The sequence below is a fragment of the Calypte anna genome, chromosome 1 (assembly GCF_003957555.1).
Source record: "Calypte anna isolate BGI_N300 chromosome 1, bCalAnn1_v1.p, whole genome shotgun sequence".
NCBI classification, from domain to species: domain Eukaryota; kingdom Metazoa; phylum Chordata; class Aves; order Apodiformes; family Trochilidae; genus Calypte; species Calypte anna.
Window position 1 is genome coordinate 44,846,296 of NC_044244.1, and position 25,153 is coordinate 44,871,448.

The 25,153-nt window shown below is 39.1% G+C and overlaps 1 protein-coding gene across 1 annotated transcript; it reads left to right on the forward strand.

Annotated features, from left to right (window-relative positions):
- On the forward strand, nucleotides 1-24,910 carry LOC103539604 (solute carrier organic anion transporter family member 1C1). Its single transcript, XM_008506115.2, has 16 exons — nucleotides 1-49; nucleotides 574-678; nucleotides 3,270-3,415; nucleotides 4,557-4,698; nucleotides 4,816-4,948; nucleotides 6,425-6,555; nucleotides 6,808-6,954; nucleotides 10,690-10,788; nucleotides 11,624-11,860; nucleotides 13,042-13,206; nucleotides 14,617-14,812; nucleotides 17,200-17,365; nucleotides 18,658-18,839; nucleotides 21,939-22,003; nucleotides 23,183-23,300; nucleotides 23,898-24,910. The coding sequence occupies exons 3-16, from the start codon at nucleotides 3,305-3,307 to the stop codon at nucleotides 24,118-24,120; spliced, it is 2,115 nt and encodes a 704-aa protein (XP_008504337.1). The 5' UTR covers nucleotides 1-49; nucleotides 574-678; nucleotides 3,270-3,304; the 3' UTR covers nucleotides 24,121-24,910.
- The last annotated feature ends 243 nt before the right edge of the window (nucleotides 24,911-25,153 follow it).

The following is a 25,153-nucleotide window of genomic DNA, read 5'->3' on the forward strand; positions in this document are numbered from 1 at the left end:
AAGCCCTCGGGCAGGGGAAAGAAAGAGCCTGACACAGCAGTGACACAAAGTAAGTTCTCCCTCTGCCCCTTGCTGTCTCTCCCCACCCTCCTCCCTTCCTGCTTCTCTCCATTTGTTTGTTTGGTTTGGTTTAATTGTTGGGGGCTAGTGATTTGTACATCTCAGTGCCACCAAACTTGCAAGAGATTAAGTGCAAAGATGCAATTCTGCAAGTTAGGTATGGGGTTTTTTTAAGGTTAAGCACTCTGGACTGTGGGGTGTTTTATCCCTCCATGCAAAAATTATTAATTGTCGTGAATTTTTTTTTTTAAACTGCTGTAAATTAAATCTTGGATTATTTTTCTTGTTTCGTTTTGTTCTAAATACCACTGGTATCAATGATTCACTGGTTTACCAAAGTTCAGGGATTTGTGAAGTGGTTGTGGAAAATGTTGTTTTTTTAGGCATAAGGGAAGTGCTTATACACTTCAACATTTGCTATGAGTTTAAGGTAGATTATTAGGCTAGCAGCACCACATTAAATATCCTGAAAAGAAAACCATGTCACTGATTTAAATACTGTTTATTTAACAGAGTCAGATGTTTCACAAAGTTAATCATCAGCAGAACACAAATCAATAAAGAATGTACTTGCTTTAGAGAACTCTGTCCTTCAGCTCCTATCCTGTAGAAATTGGGGTAAGTCTGAATTCACCATACTTTAATTATCTGTTTCTTTCTTTATTATTATTATTTTATTTATTTCTGAGCTGCTAAAGATGATCTAAGAGGAAGGTTAGATCCCTTTAGAAATGTCATAGGTGGGTCACTAAAAATATCCATGTTTTTTTCGTATAGTCACTTTTGGTGGATGCTACTGGAGTAAGATTTGGAACTGAAAACTGCTTATGTTACTGGCTTATAAGGCTTTATTATTCTTTGTTAGACATAAATGTTTATTCACAATCATTAGGAATAACCTCAGGAAGGCTGTTGGGTGGTCATTTCTCAGGGAGTCCAGGGTGCTCCTGAGCATCTTACTTTGGAGAACTGAGTTGCTCCAAAGGAGCAGAGTGACCTTTGCAGGTTAGCCCAGGACCCTGCCACAGCCTTATCATTCATGGTGCCAAAAGTCCCTTCTCTCATGGATTAAACATCCTCTGGCACCTGCAGGAGAAGAACTTTGAGAAGTTCTCAGAAGAAGTAAACAGAGTGAGATAACAAAGATTCCAGTGTCTTAGGGCATAGGAGAGGGCGTGTAAATGTTACAGGCCAATTTATTAGACTATTTACCTCTATATTCCCCTAATATATGTGTTAATGTACATTGGAGAAAAATTGATTTCAGTACTAGTGCACCAGTTTTCTATTATAGGAAACTGGCAATAGTTCTTTTTGGCTTGTTGTCATTCCAGATCTCTTAATCTTGAACAGCCAGTGTAGCTAAGATGACTCCTTATATCAGAGCAGGTTTTTAAGCAGAAAGTTGTGTTAGTTTCATTAAAATAGATCCATTATTTATCTATATTGTGGAGACTCATGGACTTAAAGATAGTAATTATTAATTTGTTTTAATTAGTGCATTCTTTTTCCTTCCATATCTCATACCTTATTTTCATTTCTTGTCACTTCTGAACAAATTTTCAGTAAATCATATTACTCATAGGAACATTGACAGACTTGTACAGAGTAGTGTTTAGTATTCCTGTGAATTCATAGATGGCACAAGAAGAGAAAATTCTTACGAATCTGCCATCCAGAGAGATCTTGACAGGCTGGAGAGCTGGGCTCCTGCCAACCTCATTAAGTTCAATAAGACCAAGTGCAAGGTCCTGTACCTGGGTTGGGGCAATCCCAAGCACAGATACAGGCTCAGTGTGAGAATAGCCCTGGGGAGGAAGACTTGTGGGAATTGGTTGATGAGAAGCTCAACATGAAGTGGCAATGTCTGCTTGCAGCCCAGAAAGCTGACTGTACACTTGGCTGCATCAAAAGAAGTGTGGCCAGCAGGTCAAGGGAGGTGATTCTTCCCCTCTGCTCTGCTTTTGTGAGACCTCATCTGGAGTACTGTGTCCAGTTCTGGAATCTTGAGCTGTTTGTACGAGGCCAGAGGAGGGCCACAGAGATAATGAGAGGGTTGTAGCACTTCTCCTGTGAAGACAGGCTGAGCAAGTAGGGGCTGTTCAGCCTGGAGAAGGCTCTGGGGAGACCTTATAACAGCTTTCCAGTACTTGAGGAAGTCCTAGAGGAAAGCTGGGGACGGTCTTTTTACGAGGACATGACAACAGGTAATGGCTTTAAAGTGGAAGGTAGATTTAGGTTAGACATTAGGAAGAAATTCTTTAGTGTGGGGTTGGTGAGACACTGGCATAGGTTATCTGGGAAAGTTGTGGCTGCCCCCTCCCTGAAAATGTTCAAGAGCAGCTTAGATGGGGCTTTGAGCAACCTGATCTAGTGGGAGGTGTCCCTGGCCATTCAGGGTGCTGGAATTAGATGATCTTTGAGGTCCCTTCCTACCAAACCCAGCCAATGATTCTATGATTCCGCATAACATAATACCAAGATGCTATTGAATCGTATCATAGTGCATTTAGCCTGGAACAGTGATCAAAAGCAGATATCTGAAAGAGAATAAAAGGATTTGTTCAAGCATGGTGAAGATGTTGCTCTGATGTACTCTTCGGGTGAGTGCCAGGAGGATGGAGTCAAGCTTTTCTCAGGGTTGACTAACAATAGGACAAGGAGCAATGGTTATAAACTGGAGCACAGGCAGTTCTGTATAAATATGAGGAAGAATTTTTTCACTGTACGGGTGACGGAGCACTGGCACAGGCTGCCCAGGGAGGTTGAGGAGTCCCCTTCCCTGGAAACATTCAAACCCCACCTAGCCATATTCCTGTGTGACCTGCTGTAGGTGACCCTGCTCTGGCAGGGTGCTTGGACTTGGTGATCTTTTGAGGTCCATTCCAACCCCTAACTTTCTAAGATTCTAGCCTACAGCTGCTTAGAGACTTACCTTCTCTACAAGGATTTCTAAAAACTGTCAGTAAGTTTTCTGTCTATCCACAAAGGTCCTGAGGTCTTTTAGAATTCAGATTTTATAAACCAGGTGCACTGATCCTAAGTCACTACACTGACACTTTGGGCACTCCTTAACATCCTTCCTGAGAAGACATATCAATGGGTAGATACCTCATGTAGTGCCTTACCATCTAGTATGTCTGAAAATCACTGTAACTTTAATTTTTTGTGCAAATAATAGTTAATGATTAGTGATGTTTTTAAATCAGGAAGACCCACTTTTCAGGTCTGGAGGAGGAAAACCATGGACAGGCCCGTCAGTGATGGTCAACTTAAAGAGAAGGCACTCTTCCAGGACAGCGATTGCAGATCAGCTCCTGCCAAAAGCATGTGCCAGAATTGTTCAAAGCTGAAGGTATGCAAAGGAGCTCTCACCTCATATTTTCTCTGGAATACTGAAAATGACAGCTTGAAGTTCAATCAAAATTCAGTTGTATATGATACTGCATGACACTACTTGTGTTGGTAACAATGTTCTAGGCTATGATTTTAGGCACACAGGAGTCAATAAATGTGATCAACAGTTAAAAAGTGAGACCCTATTTTACTAACCGATCATTTACAGATGTGCTATAGTCATAGCGGTAGCTGCAACTATATCTTTTTATCCATATACTGTGTCCAATTTTTACTGTGTCTGATTCTGGAGTCCTCAGTGTAAGAAAGACACAGAGCTCCTTGAATATGTCCAGAGGAGAGCCACTAAAATGATCAGAGGGTTGGAGCACCTCCCCTATGAAGACAGGATGAGCAAGTTGTGGTTGTTCAGCCTAAAGAAGAGAAGCCTCCAAGGTGACCTTATAGTGATTTTCCAATATCTGAAGGGACCTACAAGAAAGCAGAGGGAGGGCTTTTTACACAGGTGTGCAGCAAGAGGAAAATGGTAAATGATTTCAAACATGAAGGAAGAGGGGAGAATTAGGTTAGACATTAGGAAGACCTTCTTCAGTTTGAGAGTGGTGAGACACTGGAACAGGTTGCACAAGGAAGCTGTGACTGCCCCTTCCTTGAAAATATTCAAGAGCAGGTTGGATGGGACCTTGAGTCAACCTGGTCTGGTGGGAGGTGTCCCTGCCTATGCAGGGGGGATTGGAACTGGATGATCTTTAAGGTCCATTCCAACCCAAACCATTCTATGATATTTTTTTAGAGCAGAAGTAGGAGTAGGAGACATGCCATAATAATGCTACCAGTATTGAACAACTTCAACTGGTAAGTCTTCCCTAAGGAACAAAGCAGCTAAAACATTATGCGGAAGAAAGGTAATAGGGTGCACAAGTCAATGTCAACTTTCCTTTTCTTTGCAGTAGAAGAACCTTTGGAGGTCATCCTGGAAGAGAAAGCAAAATCTGTTTTGATGAAAATAGGAAGAATCTCTTCACAGAGAATTAGAAAGCAAAGCATCTGATATTTGTGTTTCATTAGTAGGTTGCTCAGGTATCCAGCCATAAAGAAAAAAAATTTTCTTTGCAAACTCGATTATTTTCTCTCTTCAGATATTTCTTGGAGCTCTTGCTTTTTCCTTTTTTGCCAAAGGATTTTGTGGAAGTTACATGAAGAGCATGTCCAGTCAAATTGAAAGGAGATTTGAAATCTCATCATCAATTGTTGGCATTATTGATGGCAGCTTTGAGATAGGTACACGTACTTTCTTTGGAAGTGGAAAAAACCTGCTTCTTAATACATCCTAACCCTAAAAAAAACGCAAAAAAATCTTTTTGTCATCTTACTGGTTCTTTTTTCCTGTTGATGCAGGTAACTTAATGGTAATGGTGCTTGTGAGCTACCTTGGACCAAGAGTTCATCGACCAAAAGTAATTGGAGTTGGATGTCTCATCATGTCCTTAGGAACATTTTTGTCAGTGATGCCTCAGTTCCTAATGGGACGGTAAATATAGAGAGTTTTCACATTGTGTACTAATTGAACTTGACCATGTGATGTGTTTTTTATCATGCACCTGGGATAAAACTTGACAGTAGTAGTTTTTCCAGATAACAGGAAAGTTTCAACAGATGGATCTTTAGTATTGACTTTCTGATTTCCTCTCTGAAAGCTTAGCTCTTTGTACAGGTAAGTAAAAGAGTAACCTAAGATTTCTACAGAACTTATAAAAATTAGGGGAACTTAAACATAAGTGGGTTGAATTTTTTGCCTGGTATATATATATATATATGCATATATATATATATATATATAGACACGCAAAAGTACTTTAGCCATTTCTTTTCCTTTCAACTTAAATGCACTGTAATAAGATCCTGATAGAAGAGGTTTCTTTCTTCACGGTGGTTATTCATCCTAAGCTGTTTAAAATTATCAATATGTGTCTACATTTATTGAACTCAGGGAGAGTAAAATATCTAAATAACCCTTCACATCTAAATTTTAGTGCTTACTGTAAGAAACAGTTCATAACTCTTCAGTCCTTTGGCAGCCTCAATGAATACTAGTTGAAAATAAACACCCTCTGTCCCTCAAAAATTAAAATCTATTTTTGCATCTTCTTTAGTTCCAAGACCAATACCAGTGATAAAGAGGTTGTGCAAAGAATAGTATCTGGGGACCATGTTATAGAAAATGGCCACAGTCATTATCCTGCATGTGAAACAGCAGAGAACCTGCACTGCAGGGGAAGCATGAGCCAGAAGCACAGCTCTGAAATCTCTGATTTAACCCAAACTCATTGCCAGGGTCTGAAGTTTACCAGTTCTCCGCAACACTAAGCAAAACCCAGTGGCCATGGGGACACCACTGTCATGCACTGCAATACTACAGGTTACCATCTGATTGCATAATCAGAGGGAATATGTTTTCCATTCATGCCAAGGCAGCATAAATTTACTCAGCTTGGCTTCAATTTATATAGCAGATTTACTGGCTGCCTAAATACAGACAAACTGGCATAGGTGTGTTGCAGCCTATGTTAATCTCTTCAAAGACACAGATAGGCTACAACTAGGTCCTTAGCTACCTAGTTCTAAAATAACACAGAAATCTTTATGCTAAACATCTGTCACAAAGGTAAGAAACTGGTGCCAATATGGAAAAACCACAACATTGATGTATGTAAACACTTGTGGGTGGACTCTGCCTCTGTCCTTCGGTCTAAAGAATGATATCTTAAGCCCTGAAAGCAGCTTTTCTGCTCTTTAGCTTGAAAAAATATTTGTGTTAGAATGGTCAGAGCACTCTGAAAAAAGGTAGAAGATACCTGCTTCTCTTTTGAAGCTAAAGCACTGGAAATGGGTTGCCCCTCCACTTTGCTTTCAGATAGCAGGAATGTATGAAGACGTGGCTCATGAACACCTCCTGCAAAGCAGAGTCTTTCATGTGTCAGTTGTATTTTACACAGTTGTTTTCCAGTTATAATTATGAAAGGGTAACTGTTACTGTGGACAACTCCTCTATGAGTGTATCAGCTTGCTCCCCAGCATGGTCTGTGGGCCGTCCAGTCACAGATGCTACAGAAACACCCAGCGCAGTGAAAAATTTTGGTAAGCAAAAGGTCTGATGCTGGGTTCCCTTCTTCTGCTTGTCCCCATTTCATACACCCTCTTTTACTGGAAAACAGTATAACTCCTGTTATATATATATATATATATATATAACTCCATGATTTATACAAGCCTACCCTATTATGATTTAAACCTCCCCATTTTATTTATTACATTTTATGTAATTTTTCTGTTGCAATAAATTATTTTCAGAATTGTTTTCACAGAATTGCAAATATCTATGGCCTGCAGGATGTGAGAAAACAACAAATTCCTATCTGTGGCTCTTTGTGTTGATGGGGAACCTTTTACGTGGAATTGGAGAAGCACCAGTTATGCCATTGGGGGTTTCATATATTGATGATTTTTCTAAAGAAGAAAACTCAGCATTTTACATAGGTAATATGCAAATGAGGTTTTTTTAATGCTAACCATTATTTTCCTTAATATTTCTGTAGGCAAGAAAATACTCATAAAAAAAAAAAAAACAACCTGCTCTATTCTAGATAATGTTTAGTTGTACACAGACCAAAAGACAATGTAAAAGAATCTCATTTATTTTCCCAGGGTATTTCCCAGATTCTTCTTCTGATTTCCACAAGTGGCTTCTGCCATGTGTTGTGCTAATTTTCTTTGTGATGAAGAGAAATATAATCAAATACCCCTTTCTCCAACGTGAGATCTCAGATCTGTATCCTATTTGGTATATCATCTTCAGTACCACAGCTTCAGAGAATAAATTCTTCCCTGTCAATATGACACAGATCAGAGTATTATCCTTAATCACAGTAATGTAAACATGCTACAAAAGCTTCTACCTGAGTTTTTGAATTTCACACACAGCACACTTCCTAATGAAAGCTTTTTAAAGTTACAAAACCCTTGCCAGGGTGTTGTAACAAATCCCTTCTAAGTAGGATTTTGTTGATGTTGTTGTTTTGATAGGAGAGAGCCTGTTGCCCAAGACAGAAACACAGCCAAGCTGATTCATTTATTGCCAAACTGATTTAATAGCATGGAGTGCTTGTGTAGTTGAGGGAGCTTAAAACTTCTGTCTGAAGTAAATTTGGTGGAGTTGAACTGCTCATAGAGACAATAAGAGAGTTTCAGAAAGAGCTCAGTGAGCAAAGATAGCGGGTAAGGCCATTGCAAATGTCTTCATCTGCGGATGAGGAAAGCTGCAGGCTGAGGAAAATGGAAGTATTGTGAAGGCAGCTAAGAAAACCAAAAGTTCCACTTCTCAGCTATCCAAAATATTTGTAATCACCTCTGGTATTTTAAAAAGTTCAGCTGAAATTTTTTCTTGCCAGGATCTGATCTGGGAGAGATTGCAATAGGCTGGGAGCTATTGCAGTTAGGGAGATTAAAAATATAAAGCTATCAGAGAAAATAATGTGGATTCAGCCAAAATTAAGATTTGTTTGGGTCATGCAACTGAAGTGTTTTATTTACAAAGTATTAACTTTTTTCACTTTAAAATTCTTAACAGTAATTTTCAGTCTCTTATTCTATGAAAGGTTTCGATACTTTGATAGAATGACCCAACCTGCAAAAAAAGTGCATGCTGAAGTATACTCTTTTCTATAGAACTGAAATGGCTTTTCTTGACCAACTTTTATTCCTTTCTATATCTGATTTTTTAATTCATCGACTGAATCAATTTATGATCAGCATTTTTCTAAAATACAAAAGCAAAAAAAATCCCTGTATTGAAAAAATGTCAGTCAAAACTTGCTGTTCATTTTTGACATTGATGTCATTATTTGACCCTGAGCAAGGTCTTTCACCTTGTTACCTTGTCTCTCCTTTTTCTCTGCCCTTAAAAGTTTTGTTGAATAATAACATAACATATTTTGAGGCAGAGATTTTTTTTAATTGGGTATCAATGGAATATAGCATTAAAATCCTTTTGACAACAAGAAAAGTGCAGTTGCCATAGGAAGGAACAGAAAAGAAAACACTAGTAATTCTTTATGCCATCTTGGAATTTAATAGATGATGGTATGTTTGCTGCAGTGGCTCATTTTATTAGAGATTTGAATGAACAAAATGTCATCATTCAGTTGAGTCCCAACATATAATCTTGTACTGCTGTAACCATGGCTTTAATAGCTATGTACATGAGGCCAGTGTATGTTGTAAACTTCATCACCTATTACATGCTAAATTACTCATCAATACAAGGGTTGGCTGAATTATGTCAATATGCATCAGCTGATGAACTGATAAGTCTGGGTTATTTGCTGTTTGCAGTTTAGTCTGTTTATTAATTCAAAACAAATATTACAAAGGAATATATGATAGGATGTATCACAGTGAACTTGGTTTGTTTTATTTTATCACAATACAAGCATATTATCTTAGTGAAGTTATTAAATATGCAATTATGTAGTTTAATTTATAAACTATAAATTATGCAATACGTATGCAAACTCATTGAACATAGGTTTCTTAGTTTATCTGATAGCTTATGGTACCTGAAAAAATATACTGCATGTGATATGCAGGGCCATTGGTGTGGGTGTGCTATTTATTTTTGTATTTAAGGAATTTACCACTGAATACTTGAAGTGTGAAGATGAACTTTTGTAGTTCTGAGTAGTATTTTCTGCTTTAGACTGACAAGTATAAAGACTTAATTCCTGGTTTCTACTATCAAAAGCCTGGCTCTGCAGAAGTCAGTCATTTTGGAAGCATCAGAATTTGATCTAAAAGGTCAGATCTTCCAAGGAAGTAAAATGAGAAGCCTAAATGAAAGAAATATGCAATTGAAGCAATGAAGCAAACTCAAAAAATCATATTGGTAAATTGTGCTCTAGTAATTCCTTATAGAAGTCCTTGATCATGAAATGAGCAATTTCTGTATTCAGAAGAGAGTTTGCAAAACTAACAGGAAACAAGCCTCTGTAGTAGAACAACAGTAGGATTTACAGAACATAGAGCTGAACACAGGCAAGAACTTGACACTTGATCAAAAAGTCCTTTTGTTCTATTGAAGCCTTCTGCAACTTCTAACAGCTCCAAAGCAGTAGTTCCATGATAGAAAATCTGAATAACTGAATTTTTTTTTTATTTTACTTTAAGGCCCTGTTTTGAGGATATTTTTATTTTATGTTGATTGCCATCAGCGATCACCAAAATAAAATTGTGTTGTATTTATATATCCAGCCAGTAAAATCTGGTTCATTTGCTCCTAGGGGCTTTTCACCTTCTTCTAATTCCATATTATCTCCTTTGTAAGTAGAGACAAAGGAGGAAATGGAAGCCCCGGTGAGGACAGTAGCAAACCTGAAAGCTGATTTTGAAGAGGTCACTACTTGATCACTGGAATTCTTGCTTTTATTTTTTTTCCTTTTTTAAAGTTGCATAAGTACCTACTAACACAGCAGCTAGCTGATTTGATCATTCTGGTACCAACCAACCAACCAAGATTCTGTGGAATGAACTCTGATTACACACAGGCACACTTCTAATTCTTGGTTGCCTACGGAAAATATCAACAGGGTCCTGTTCCTAATTCCATGTCCACACATTCTATTGTCCCTCTCATCCTAATGTGACTTCAAACTGCAAAGATGTCCCTTCCCATTTGCACATCATCAGATCAGCTACTGCTACTTAATATTAAACTAGCAACCTGAGCATAAAGTAGTGGGAATTTCCTGATTTTGACTATCACCAGACATAGTGCAGGCTGCAAATAGAGCTGTGGGCAGGCTAATGATACCTTCAGTGGGCCTGGAGTTGTGTGTGCATTAGTTAAACACTGCAAGCACAGTGATACAACTACAAAAAAATGTGACGAGTAGGAAGGAGGAGGGATTAAAAAAAAGTTTGCACTGTTATTCTCTTTCTTCCTATTTTCTCCAAGACATCAAGCTTGCTGATGAAATGCATACCCTGCAAAACCCCGTGCAGCTGAAGGAGCCTCCTTCCACATGGCAGCTACAGACATTGGAAGCTTACAACTTATTTTCTTGCTGCTCAAAAGCTTCCTACTAGACATCCCCACAAAAAACCTGTGCCCTCTTTCCTCCCCTTCTCTCTGTCTCCTTTCCTTGCCCTGAGGGGCAGCCGTGCTTCTTCCAGCCCTGGTTCACTCACTGCCCTCCTGCTGCCTCCCTTCTCTTACAGGTCTGGTGAGATCTTCTGGAATGTTTGGGCCAACCTTGGGCTTCCTTCTTGGATCTTTCTGTGCCAGCCTCTGGGTTGATATTGGCGTTGTGAATATCGGTAAGAGATCATGAGGAGCTGTGGTACTTGAGAGGTCAGCAGGAACCTAAATGCTGAGAAGCACCTTTCCAATTTATTCCTCCCAAAAGGGAGGTTCATGAGGGAGTTTTTAATATTAAAAATGTGGTGTTATTTGTATTTTTACCAGCTGCAGTGCTGTAGTGGGACTGGAATAGCCCTTAATGCAAGACCCCTACTCCTGTTGCAGAAGTATTTGATATTTTGTATAGAATATATAGTATTTTGCCTCCTTTTATTCTTGTACACACACACTTATGCAGCACAGAACAAATAAGCATGTGGAAGGCCACCCTCATGTGGAGGGAACAGTAAAAGGCCTTTGCTCATGGATAGTTTCAACATGGCAAAAATGATGTTATCTTAAAAAGTGTACAGCAGAGATTCATATGAAATCTTATTTAATTGTTAAAATAACTTCAAGATCTGAAATCACAGGGAAAATTTGAGGAGTTTCAAGTACAAACTGCTGAGTTTGTGGGTAGAAGAATGAGAACGCAGAGGGAAACTGAGACAGACAAATTGTTTTTTTGGTAATGAATGGCCCTTTTACTGTCACTTGTTCCTACAGAAACTGTTGGCAGATTGTGTCAAGGAAATGCCACCACGAAATTGAGACACCTGGTTTTGATTGCAAGGGATTGGTGGGATACAAGCTGCCTATCAGTTCTTCATGTGAAATAAAAGTCACCTTTGTTCTGGTGTCTAAATAATTTAACTAACGATTCCTATAGTATCCTTAGTTTAATTAAAAATAAAAGGTTTAATTGTTCTGTGTGATACTTCATCTATTTTTCTGTCTTTCTGTATTTTATAGATGACATCAGCATAAATCCTAAGGATACTCGTTGGGTTGGTGCCTGGTGGCTTGGACTGCTCATTTGTGGAGCAGTCAACTTCATTGCTTCATTGCCTTTCTGGTTTCTACCTTATTCCTTACCAAAAGAAGGAGAGAATGAGAAACTGAAGATTAGCCATATTCCTGTTCAAGGAGATCACTGTAAAATAGACCCCCCAGTTCAGCCAGAGCTAAAGTTCTCAGAGGCAGTAAAAGGTGAAAGATTATTGTCCAAATGTTTGTATGTCAATTCTCTCTTATGGGTTCACTCTGAGCTGAGCAAGGATTTGCACAACCCTCAGCAAAATGCACATTTCTGCAGTTTAAGTGATGGACAAAAATTCTTTTATTTGTAATATCATAATTACTTGCTGAAGGTGTGCTTCAGTCTTCTTGGTGTCAAATAGCTGAAAAAGCTCACTCTTTGCTTTGAGCACCAATGATTCTCCATGTAACATAGCAGTTGTCATATGATGCATTCCAGCTATAACCTCATTTTTATGAAGGAAGAGGGCAAAAACATCCTTCCCCTCATCAGTGAGCAATCCACACCTGGCAGGTTACTGTTTCACTGAGGCCAACATAAATCAGTGAAACTTGGGGCTCAGTATAGCAAAAGCTATTGCAGGGGTTTAACTGAATTCACTGCTCCTGTCTATGAGCTCAGCAATGTTAAATTAACCTTGTGCAGGCAATGTCTGACCCAAAACCCCATTTGTAGGTTCAGTCCCCCAAGGGTTTTATTTGTATTTATGTATGCATGTGCTGTCCTGAGTAACTAGTGCACTTCCCAGAGAAGTGTTTTGAATTTGCATCATTTAGGTAAGTGTGCTTACAGCCAGACTACAGGCTAAATGCAGGTGTTGGTCTTCATTTTAATTTTATGGACTCAGATACTCTAATGAAGGGTTTCAGGAAAGGTTTCAGCTATTTGCTGGGTCAGGTGCTTCCTTTTTCTAAATGTCACCCTCATGCAGGTCTCTCGTGTGATTTGTCAAGGCTCCTGCTTTAGGCACCACATTTTTCAGTAGGTACATTATATGGAGTCTTAATGTTTCCCTGGAGGCCCTTTGCTGTGCAGGCATGGAGAATCCCTGTTGCAAGCCTTAGTGCTTTTGATGAAGGCACTGGTGCTGTGTTGCACAAGAAAATAATAATAAAAGGATTTCTGGTTCCTCATCCAGTTGTCACCATACCATTCAGCCACCTTCCTCCTGTAAGTCATGTTGGCAATGAGGAAAACTCTCACTTGGACAAGCATGGATTTCGATAGGCAAAGAATTCCAGCCTGCATTAGAGAAAGTATTAAAAAGAAGTTAGTTTTATTTTCTAGAAGATGTCAAAACAACTCTTCTCTGTGTTCAGCAGGGTGTACAGCATATACCTCTCCATTGCAGATTTCCTCCCAGCTCTGAAGAAGCTGTTTGGAAACCCAGTTTTCCTGGTTTTCATCTTCCTCACTATTCTGCAGTACAATTCTCTTGTTGGGATCATAACCTATGAGACAAAGTTTATGGAGCAGCAGTTTAATGTATCAGTGGCAAGAGCCATCTTTCTAATTGGTAGGTATCTGTCCTATTTAATTCCAATGCCAAAAAGGAAGATTTTTTTGTTGTTATTTTGCCTTCCTCTTTTAGGAGGAGATTTTATGAAATTTTCTTTTTTTTGTTAAGAAACTCCAACGTATGTAGTGGTATACTGATTTTATTACTGTATTAATTTTGGTATTAATTTTCCTGGGGTTCCTAATTTAGTGAGCTAGATGCTTATTAAAACTGAGTAGATTATTTTGTGACTGAAATTTTTTTAGAGTGAGATTTGGGTTATTAATATACTTGTTTTTGTGAAAAAAAGCCACACATAAACTGCAATAAAGCATCAACTAAAAAAAAATAATATTTGACTTAAAAAAATGTGTAATGAAATATGTGTTTTTCCTTTCCAGAATAGCATCTCAGTAGACGGTCTTCAGTTTTCAGGTCATACATGGTCTTCAGTTTTAGTTACAAATATAAATTTTATAAACTATGAGAAATGTAAAATTTTGAGAAATTTCATTCAGCTCAAAGGTCTTTTTTTGTATTTGTCAGTTCCTTTAAAAAGTAAGTTCTTTGTAGTACAAAAAAAACCCCAAAACCAAAAAACCAACAAAACCAAGCTGAAGTTATATTAATCTCAATCTTACAGTGATTATTTTGGTGTCATAACCTGGCAGGAAAACCAGATTATATGAAGACACTGCAGAACTAATATGCTGTGACTTTAATATGATTGCAGCCTGCTTTGCTGTGGATCAGGCACAGTTGTAGGAAGAACTTTCTTTTTTCTGTCTTTTTTTGCATGCAAGGACAGTTTTATAGAAATAAACATGAGCAAAAAAACCCACACACAGATTAAAAAAAAATGCAGAGAAAGGTAAACTCCTCACAGTTAAAACTTACAAAAGCTCTCTACTTAACATGTAAGTATTAGAGCTGGAGTTTGTGAAATGCTGAAAGGATTAGATCTAATTGCAAATCTTTCCATGATTCACTCTCAGAACAAAATGGAATCCAACGCAAAACCAAACACTACTTCTTTTCATGTTCCAGTTTGGGGCTAAATTTTTTTGTTAACTTTCAGAAAATTTAGTGTTTTACTTTGGATGATGAAATACCACGAGCTGAGACATTTGTCTCTAATGCAGTTTCTAACAGGGACGTGCATAGGGCTTATTACATCAGCATGCATACAAACAACAGTATAATGAAAAGGTAGAGAATATTGAGGAACTAGGTTTTTTACATGACGAAAGAAAATGAGGAGGTAAGCAAAATTACTTAATGGTAATAAAAATTCTTAAAACTTCGAAGGATCTGTCTGAAGAAAGGTCAGTGTCTGATGTTTTGGGAACTACTAGAACCAAATATTTACTCTAAAAAGGGTCAATGCAAATGACAGCAGTTAACATTTTTGTAACTTTATTTTTGCAGGTGTGATACTTTTACCCGTTACAATCCTGGGGATGTTTCTAGGAGGCTTTCTGATCAAGAAATTTAAACTTCACATAACTGAAATGACGAAGTTTGCAAGCATCACATTTATAGTAGCCTATTTGTTAAACCTCTTGTACTTCACTTGCAGTTGTGAGGTGCTCCAGGTGGCTGGTTTGACAGCAACCTACTCTGGGTTGGTATCTTCTTGGGTTTGTGTTGGCTGTGTCCTTTGTCATGGTTGCTTCTTTGTGCAGAGCCTGCTACACACACCTGTATTCCTCAATTCACAACCTAAACTGGATTTGTTATCTCATCTGGACTATAAACTCTAGGAAGTACAAACTACTGACTTCTATTCAGGAAACATTTGGATGTGAATTTGGATGAGTTGTGAAATGTGGCTTTGTACCATATTGCTCTTTCCTTTTGCATAAAGAAAGTATCTGTATCTATCAGTGTAGAGACAAAAAAATATTTGGTTGAAATTGGCATGCATTAGGTCATTTGTAAGTGTCAATCAGTGTGGTTTCAGCTAAAGTGGAGCTATTGTGATTATATAATTTTACCTCCCACTTGGTGGTGATACACACAAAACCCCCCTAGATTTTGAGGCAGATTTTTCAGGCTGAAATTATACCTAGCTTTGGGTGTCAGCAGAATATTCTGCTCTGGCAGGGGGCTTGGATTCAATGATCTCTAGAGGCCCCTTCCAATCTCTAACATTCTGTGATTGTGTGATTTGTTTGGGTTTTTTTTCCAAATTTTCTTTAATCTGGACATTTCTTCCGAATTGCTTATGAATGTATACTGAGAATATGCCTCTATATTCTGGCCAATCACAAATTAATACAAAATCTAGCACAGAAAATTGCAATTTTTATGTTCTATTTTAAAACTGTAATTTAAAGCTTTTCTTGTGCTCCTATGCAGGCAGTGGGAAGTAAAGAAAGTGTTGGAAGTAGTTTCCACATGGTCCCTCCATGACTTTACTTCTAGAAGGGACAATCCTCCAGACCAGTGGTTACCAGTTTGCAAGGGCAGTTACCAGTCTGCCCTCATTTCTGGAGCTGCTAACTTGCCAAGGTTCCTTTTCTCAGCTGTGAGGGAGAAAGTGGTCATGGCAGGAATGTGTGCTGCCCAAGCAAACCTTCCCCCTCCCTTACCAGGACCATGGTCATGCTTTCTTGAGAATATTTTGCTGACCCCAGAAGAATGCCACAATTGCCTACTGTTTGAGTTTAGCTCAGTCTGGCCCAACAAATTTCAAGGGATTTTAAAGGATTGAATTGAATCCAGGAGGGCTCGCTGGATTTTCAGTTCAGACAGAAACTCAGTTCTGTGGGTTTTGGTTTTGTTTTGAAATTGAGCCTATGCTCAGGGAAGTATCTAAGTTGTCTTGGCAAACCTGACACTCAGTTCAGCTTTGAGATTATTTACATGAATGTTGTCAGAGGTCTGTGCAGTGGAGATAACTGTGACTGAGGACAACACCTGATACCGCAGTGAAAATTAAAAACAAGCAGAAACACCGAGACAGCAAATATTGAGCGAATGATTTGTTTCTCCAGGAGAACCGAGATTGGAGAATTTAGGATAGTTCTGGGTAATTGAGTCACATACTGTTTTGCCTATTTAACAATCTGTAGTTTGAAGATGAGCAACAGCCTAATGAGGGCAAAACCCCACAGGTTTTTTCCTTTCTAAAAGACTCAGGAGAAATGTAATCTTCTCAAAGTGTGTTTTGGATTTAGGGGTAGGGAGGAAGAAAAGGAAAAATTGGATCACTTTTTCTGCTGTATTGTGAGTGACTTCAAAGCAGGTGTGATTTGTGGATGGTGGTCTCTTCACACTTTCTGAAAACTGAGCCCTGCTGCTATGCACTGGGAGTCGCTGGCCATTTTTAAAATTCCCTACTTAGTTTAGACTTGATGATCTAAAAGGTCTTTTCCAGACAAAGTAATTCCATGACAATACATAACAATAGATGAGATCAGATAAAAATGGGGCTCTGGCCTGTTGCAGTTGCAGGGCTGCTGCTGAATTCTTTCAGAGCTGAGGCAAAACCAGCACTTCCCTCTGAAACTCAGACAAACTGTGATTGCTATAAACTGGTTCTGATCCAGAGAAAAAAATTGTCAAGAACATATTGCTGCTGTAGTTGTGTGTAGTTTTGTACTACTTCCAGCACCTAGATATACAATGATAACTACAGCTAAAAAAAACTTGGCCACTGCAGATAATATAAAATTTTTGGTGTGATTTTCTTGGGTTCAGCTTTCACATGAAAAAACAATACCAAATCTTCCATTGCAGCAAGAATACCTGGTTTATGAATTCTCTGCCTTTTCAGCAACAATCCATAAAAATGTTAATGCTTCATGAAAGATCTCAAGAGAGCTTTGGTTTAGCTGAAATCAGCTAAATCTCTATATTGCAACTACAGACTCTATTGGAAGCTAGCAGATATCAGTCCATGTTGATTGCTTCGTTTTCTCTCTGTTTTTCCTGTCTACCCCTGATATTTTTTTGGCTATATAATTTGACCAAATAATCCTTTCATTTCTTTCAATTTTCCTCCAGATTAAAACATCTTTCCTCCCCCAAAACCAACTTCATGGCCAGTTGCAATGCTGACTGTGGCTGCAAACTGGATCAGTGGGACCCTGTCTGTGGTGATAATGGGATCACTTATATGACAGCCTGCTTTGCAGGGTGTAAATCATCAGCTGGGACAGGCAAGAATATGGTAAACATATATATGGATGGATGATTATAGATACAGCTAGATTTCTCCACCTATTAATTTTTTTGCTTTGTGATGAAAAAAACCTGGGGACACAAGTGTCCCTTTGGTATGGTTTAACCTTGTATTAGAGTGAGTGCAAGGTTGCTGTGAGGGTTTTTAAAAGAGTTGGGGTGAAGTAAGTAAGCTACTCAGGAAAGACATTCAGAAAACCTCAGACTTAACTTACATGCCTTTAATGCTTTTATTTTCGTTTTATTGTGATTTATTTATTTTTTAGCAAGACGACCATAAATTTGGCTTTAAGTTTCTCAGTAGATCTCTTACTGAGAAACTTAAAGCCAAATTTATGGTCATCTTGTTTAGATAGAACAGAGATAAGAGGGGTCTGCTTTAGAAGATGTTTACTGTCTCATCTTTACCCTAGCAAAATCTCAGTGTCAATTCATGTGCAGCAGACCCATGTAAAGTTGTGAGTGTTTGTTTCACAAACTGTTCAGAACATCCTGGAATTGCCTGCTTACCTGAGCTGCCATAGCTCAGAAAAGGAAGTCATAACTCTAAATTATACAGCCAAGGCATCCCTTAAATACACATCTGGCCATTTTGTTCAGTGTATCAGCAGCAAAGCCACTTCCAGGACTTCAAACAATCCTACCTGGTCAAAACCAGTAGGTGTGCAAAAGTGTGTGCAACTGGCATGTCTCCTGCCAGAAGCAAAATTCTTTTCATGTAGAAATACCAGGAAATACAGGCAGATTTTTCAGACTTATAGCCAAACAACCCAGAATTTCTTTCTTTACTTCAGGGGAAATAGTTTTCAAACCTGTATCTCCTGATAACTTCAAAGGCTGTGAAACAGTCCTCTCTCCATCTAGTGCCAAAGGCCGCTTTAGATAATTAAAGCAAGATATGCATTATTGCATCGCTGGGTCCCCTTCCATATATTAATTGTTACTCACCTACTTCATAGGATTCTTGAACAGAATGATTGGATAACAGTTCACATCTGAATTTGATAGCTTGAACCCATTTTAAGTATACACAGAGTACCTTCTGTCTTAGCAATGGCATGGCTGAAACTGGAGTCACAGTGGCTTTGTGTCTCTGGAGCAGCTCAGAGAGGCTGGAGCATACCAATGAACTTGGCCATCAGTTTGCAAGGGTTGTTGGGGGAGGTTCTTTCATTGTAAACAACAGCCTGCCTGTTACAGGTAGTAAAAAACCTAGCTACTGAAATATGTTTGTGCTGCTGAATACCAATCAAATAAATTCTTCTCATTTTCTCCTTTCAGGTATTTCACAATTGCAGCTGTGTGGAAGGAAAAGGGCATGGACTTGGCAATTCCTCTGCCATTTTGGGACAATGCCAAAGAGAAAGCTGTACCAAAGCATTTCCCTATTTTTTAGCATTACAGACTGCATGTGCATTTATTTTAGCCTTAGGAGGCACTCCTACATACATGATTATGTTTAGGTGAAATATTTTGCCTTACCTTGACCATAAATCTTGAGGAAAGGGAAATAGAATATGCCCTCCCCTGTTTCATTCCTACTGTGAGGAATGGCAAGCTGATGAAGTTGAGGCCCTAAGTCTTTGCCTGTACTCTGAAACCCACCTGTTTTCAGAGGCACAGCAAAATGCCTATCTATCAATGTAATCCAAATTTCAAGCTGAGTAGATACTTTGGTGATGAAATGGGTAGGTCTTATTCTGATCTCAAACATCAGTTTTCACTTCCAGTGACAGGGATGTTTTTAACAGAGGAATGAACTTGAAATAAGATGCTGTGCTGAGCCATATCCAAGGTGAATATTCTGTTCACATTACCCAGGAGAAAAACATTCACCTTTGTTAAGCCTTGTTGCCTTGAGGCCTTGTTGCCGCAGAATGTTTTCTGTGTTGTGAGAAGTCTCCTACTCCCATGTTTTGTCAAGCTGTTAGAACTATGTAAGCAGCAATAATTTTTTAAGTTTTATTCCTTCAGTTGTAAAACAGCCCTGCTGTTTCATACTTGGAAGAAAAGACAATGTTCTGTGCCTTTCATGTGGAAGTTTCTTTCCACTCATGCTCAGAGGTGAATTGCAATGCTGAGTAGGCAGTGTGGAAGACTGCACAGCTCTGTGCTCAGCTGCTGATTCCTCTGCAGTATTTCCAGGAGCAGCTGTTCTTACTGCATGCCTGGATTATGGATAAGGCTAGTTAAGGTGGGCCAAATTTTCAGAATACTATTGTGTACAAAGAGAAGCCCTTCATGTTAGGGCTGGAAAGATGACATGCTGACATGTAAACTCCAGTTCAGGAAACAGATTCTTCAGTAAGTCATGGGTAACAGGAGAGGTGCCTGAGGACTGGAGGATAGCAAATGTCACTCCAGTCTACAAAAAGGGCAAGAAGGAGGACCCGGGTAACTATAGACCGGTCAGCCTCACCTCCATCCCTGGAAAGGTGATGGAACAACTTGTTCTTGCCACTATCTCCAGGCATATCAAGGACATGGGAGTCATCAAGAGCAGTCAGCATGGTTTTATCAAGGGTAAATCATGTTTGACTAACCTCATAGCCTTCTATGAGGAAATTACTAGGTGGATAGATGATGGAAGAGCAGTAGATGTGGTTTATCTTGATTTCAGTAAAGCATTTGACACCGTCTCTCACAGCATCCTTGAAGAGTTCCATCCCTGGAAAGGTGATGGAACAACTTGTTCTTGTCACTATCTCCAGGCATATCAAGGACATGGGAGTCATCAAGAGCAGTCAGCATGGTTTTATCAAGGGTAAATCATGTTTGACTAACCTCATAGCCTTCTATGAGGAAATTACTAGGTGGATAGATGATGGAAGAGCAGTAGATGTGGTTTATCTTGATTTCAGTAAAGCATTTGACACCGTCTCTCACAGCATCCTTGTAGATAAGTTGATCAATTATGGGTTTGGTGATCAGGTAGTGAGGTGGATCAGGAACTGGTTGAAAGGAAGGAGTCAGAGAGTTGTAGTCAATGGGGCAGAATCTGGTTGGAGGTGTGTGACTAGTGGAGTCCCTCAGGGGTCGGTGCTGGGACCGGTGTTGTTTAATATCTTCATCAATGACTTGGATGAGGGTATAGAATGTACCCTCAGCAAGTTTGCTGATGACACTAAGCTGGGAGGAATGGCTGACACACCAGAGGGCTGTGCTGCCATTCAGAGAGACTTAGACAGGCTGGAGAGTTGGGCAGGGAGAAACATGATGAAATTCAACAAGGGGAAGTGTAGAGTCTTGCATTTGGGGAAGAACAACAAGATGTCCCAGTATAGGTTGGGGGCTGACCTGCTGGGGAGCAGTGTAGGTGAAAGAGACCTAGGGGTCCTGGTAGACAAGAGGATGACCATGAGCCAGCAATGTGCCCTTGTGGCCAAGAAGGCCAATGGCATCCTGGGGTGCATTAGAAAGGGTGTGGTTAGTAGGTCAAGAGAGGTTCTCCTCCCCCTCTATTCTGCATTGGTGAGGCCGCACCTGGAGTATTGTGTCCAATTCTGGGCCCCTCAGTTCAAGAAGGACAGGGAAGTGCTTGAAAGAGTCCAGCGCAGAGCTACTAAGATGATTAAGGGAGTGGAACATCTCCCTTATGAGGAAAGGCTCTTTAGTTTGGAGAAAAGGAGACTGAGGGGTGACCTCATCAATGTTTTCAAATATGTAAGGGGTGAGTGTCAGGGAGATGGAGTTAGGCTCTTCTCAGTAGTGACCAGTGATAGGACAAGGGGTAATGGGTGTAAATTGGAGCATAGGAGGTTCAAGTTGAATATTCGAAAAAATTTTTTTACTGTAAGGGTGACAGAGCCCTGGAACAGGCTGCCCAGGGAGGTTGTGGAGTCTCCTTCACTGGAGACATTCAAAACCCGTCTGGACACGTTCCTATGTGATGTACTCTAGGTGGCCCTGCTCTGGCAGGGGGGGGTTGGACTAGATGATCTTTCGAGGTCCCTTCCAACCCCTAGGATTCTGTGATTCTGTGATTCTGTGATAGTAAGTCTCCCTCATGGCCCTGTGCCAGCTCAGTACTTTGTGAAACCTTCCAGTTCATCTGATGGACACAGGATGTTTCTTCACTAATAGGAATGAGGTGCTTCTATAGCCAGGTAACCCACATTTGCTGTGTCTCTCTAAGCATGTAGCTAGCAGGGGCTGCACACCTTTGTTATCTCAGTTCACCACTTTGCAGTACCCAGCCCTTCTAAAAACAAGGCAGCTTCATGGAGCTTAACTTAAGGACATAAAGTGCCTACATTTGTTTGTTCATTTTAATTTTCCCATTCATCCTCTCCCAAAAGTCTTTGCAATTACTTTTACTTGGGTTCAAGGTCAGCTTCTGTAAATTCTCCCATTTATTTCAAGTTCATCCACTGAAGTCAATGGAAGCAGGCTCTACATCTGAACTTTAACTTTGGTGAACGTTTTCAATTAGAGTTTGAGTGAGCTATGCTGTTAGTCACAAAACTCCTCCAATGGGGCATATGCAGATGTTCACAGTATATCTATAGCTGCATTATTCTATTGTTCTCCAGCACAATCAATTATTTTTGTTTCTTTTTTAGATCTGTTTCACCAGACCTGAAATCCTTTGCTGTTGGGATTGAAACTTTAGTTGGTAGAGTACTAGGTAAAACTTCATTTCTTTTTTGTATTCAAGCAGGTAGCCAAAGAGATAGACCAAATCTAGTCAGTGAAGTGTCCTTGCTCCAGATGAGAACAAAATAAATTTTCCAAAACTTTTATTTGTAAGCAGACTACACATCTCAAAATGCTTGTATGAGCTTGCTACATTTCCTGCTATGTAATTGCATATTATGATTAAATATTCAGCATTTTTTCTATTCAACAAAGAAATCAGGCAAAGAAAGGAAATTGCACTGTAGTTTTGGGTTTGTTTGTTTTTTGGTTTGAGGTTTTTTTTTTCTGATTCATGAAACACTACCTGAGCTTGATCAATGTGGATATCCTTTACACCTATGCTCCCTTTTGCTGATCATTTTTCACTTAACACTAACACGTATTCTATCTATTATTTTCTTTCTTGTTTATCTGCAGTAAATAATTGTTAGAGTTTTCAGGCATGTAGCCTGCCCAGTGTCTTACAAACCTTGCATTATATTCAGTTGCTTGCTGATTTTTTAAATCTTCTCCACAAAGACAAGGAAGTCATTTGGATCTCTATCTTGATCTCTGTGTTTTGGCTGAATGCTGCAGAGAATACATCCTGTGTTTTTTTGAAAAGTCTTCACAAAACTGTATGTTATCCCTGAAACAACTTCCTGATGATATTGAAATGTTATGACTGTCTAAAAGGAATTTTTGCAGTACTAAATAAGTAATACATTCATTATATAGTTGATTTTGAGCAAGTGCTTAATTTCAGCCCTTGGCACTCAGCTAGCCATTTTAATGGCAAACTGTTGTGTAATACCTGGATAGATACCTTAGTACACATAAATTTTCATTTGTCCATGGCATGTAATTCCACACTATGGATAGAAAAATAAATGTTGGTTATATTTCTTTAAACAACTGAGGTTTTAATTCTAACAAAGATGTCGTTGAAGTAGAATTACTAATGTTTTCCTTGCTAAATATAATGATGCTATAATATTCCATTCTTTAGACTCCTTTCATGTACTTTCTTAAATATTTCAGAAATCTCAAAGCTGGAGCTGGGTGTGCTGTCACATTTTATGCAGCTGCCATTCAGAAACTCTGAGATTCATTTCCTCGTTTCTTTACTATGACATTAAACTCTCAGGTCTTCATGTCTGAGATCTTGCAATAATAATTTTCTTTGCAGGAGGACTCCCAGCCCCTATTTATTTTGGTGCCTTGATAGATGAGACCTGCTTGAAATGGGGGATAAAAAACTGTGGAGGATCTGGATCTTGCCGGGTATATGATACAAAAGCATTCAGGTAAGCTGAATTCATTGATAAAAGGTTGGGAATTTGCCTTCTGAGACAGTTTTGTGCACCAAGGACCAAGGTACACTTTGCGTATGATAATTTTCAGAACTTTGATAGGATAATAAAAGCACCAAAACTGTCATTTTGACTAGGCCTTAACAGTCAAATAAGGCAAATAATTCTGATTCAATTTGACATATGATGTTGCAGCACACTCCCTTACATTCCAAAATTAGTTCCTTTACTTCAATAAGGTGAACTGAATTTGAGAACTGCCAGTGAGGGGCTGGGGGAAGACTGAGACAGCAGACGAAGTTCTAGCTGGCACAGCTCCTGCCCATCTCAGCCCTAAAATACAGTCTGCTTCATGGGAGCACTCTTCAGACAAGAGGCATCTCTTGCTATGAATATATGACCCAATTAGAATCTGCCTGAAGTGAAACATCAAGAGATTGTTTGCTTTCTGTTTGCTATTTCTCAAAACGTGGAGTGATAGTTGGCTTAGAAGATGGTTTTGTCAAAGCATCATTGATATTTTACTCGGCTCCACTTGGAAATGGCAAGCTTTATTAATAGAAACATATTTTGTCACCTTTTTTTTCCTAGAAACGTCTATCTTGGCCTCATTGCAGGACTACGGGCAGGATGCTGTCTCCTGTACATAGTGCTCACTGTGTTAATAATGAAACGCTTCAAACCAGATGGAAAAGAGGCATCTGATATTAAAAATACAGAAAGATCAACCAGTGCAGAACCAGCTAATGCCTACAAAAAGGAAATTCTTCCTGGTGCAAGAACCTCAGAGGAGAGTGAGGAAACTTGTATGTAAAAAAAAAGAAACAAGATGGTTTTGTAACTCTGCCTATGCTTCATTTTTGCTAAGCACAATGGGAGTCTAATTACTGAATTCAACAGCTAGTTTACTTTTTGGGGGTTCAAAAAATGTCTTTGAAATGCTGACTTTTAGTTAGCTTTACCCTATCCTCTTCATCTCCTCATCTGGAAAAATAAGAGAAAAACATTTTCAAAATCCTGGGGAACTGTCTCATCCTTCTGCTTTCAGTCCCCTTCTAGACCAACAGTAGGACTAGCCAAATTTTTTCAAGGGTCATGGATTTGATTATGATTGAAAAATTAAAATGGAGAAATCCACAGTGAGCTGCTTTTCCATTTTTTTACTGACTTTATTTCAAGACCTCTTGCTCTGTATTTAGTCTTACACCTCTAAATGCCTAATTGAGTTCCACTTGCCCAGTTGATCTGACAGCCTTTTTGCTTCGTGGTTCATGACCAGAGCACTTGTTCCAGACTGAGTCCCATGGCCCCCACTCAGGTGAGAGCCCCAGGGCACCAGTGAGCACTCTCTGAACAAGAATTGCAATGACTCTGGGGTTTGGCTTGAACACACGAAACAATCAGAATGGATTGCAAACAAAAGCAAATGGTGTAGTAATATTGCAGCACATCTCAGTATTGGGTTTGAATGAAAAGACTCTGAACCAATGCAATAAAGTGATAGGTGTTTAAGTTTAATTTTTTTGGTGTGTTATGTGTGAGTGTATGTGTGTGTGTACCAGGAGACTGTTTTTATCCTAATGTCCACTGCATTTATCTAGATTTCTTTTAAGGAACCTCCAGTAAGCCTTGAGTTACAGTGCTGAAAGCTTACAAATTCACAGCTTTCCACAGAGAGCTTGATCCAGAGACAATCTTTAAGAAAGGATGATTTCAACAGTCATTACTGAAAAAATAGTCTCTAAAAACATGTGATGTGTGATATTTTACTGTAGGCTTTGGCTCGATCATCACAGTCTCTTTGCTTTATTTTCTGGAAGGTATCTCTGCACCCTGAAATCCTGTGC

Bases quoted from the DNA above. Each gene is read 5' to 3' on its own strand.
- LOC103539604 (XM_008506115.2), top strand. From the start codon at position 3,305: ATGGACAGGCCCGTCAGTGATGGTCAACTTAAAGAGAAGGCACTCTTC. The intron at 4,949-6,424 runs GTAAATATAGAG...GTTGTTTTCCAG, and splicing joins CCTCAGTTCCTAATGGGACG to TTATAATTATGAAAGGGTAA. The intron at 6,556-6,807 runs GTAAGCAAAAGG...TATGGCCTGCAG, and splicing joins CAGCGCAGTGAAAAATTTTG to GATGTGAGAAAACAACAAAT.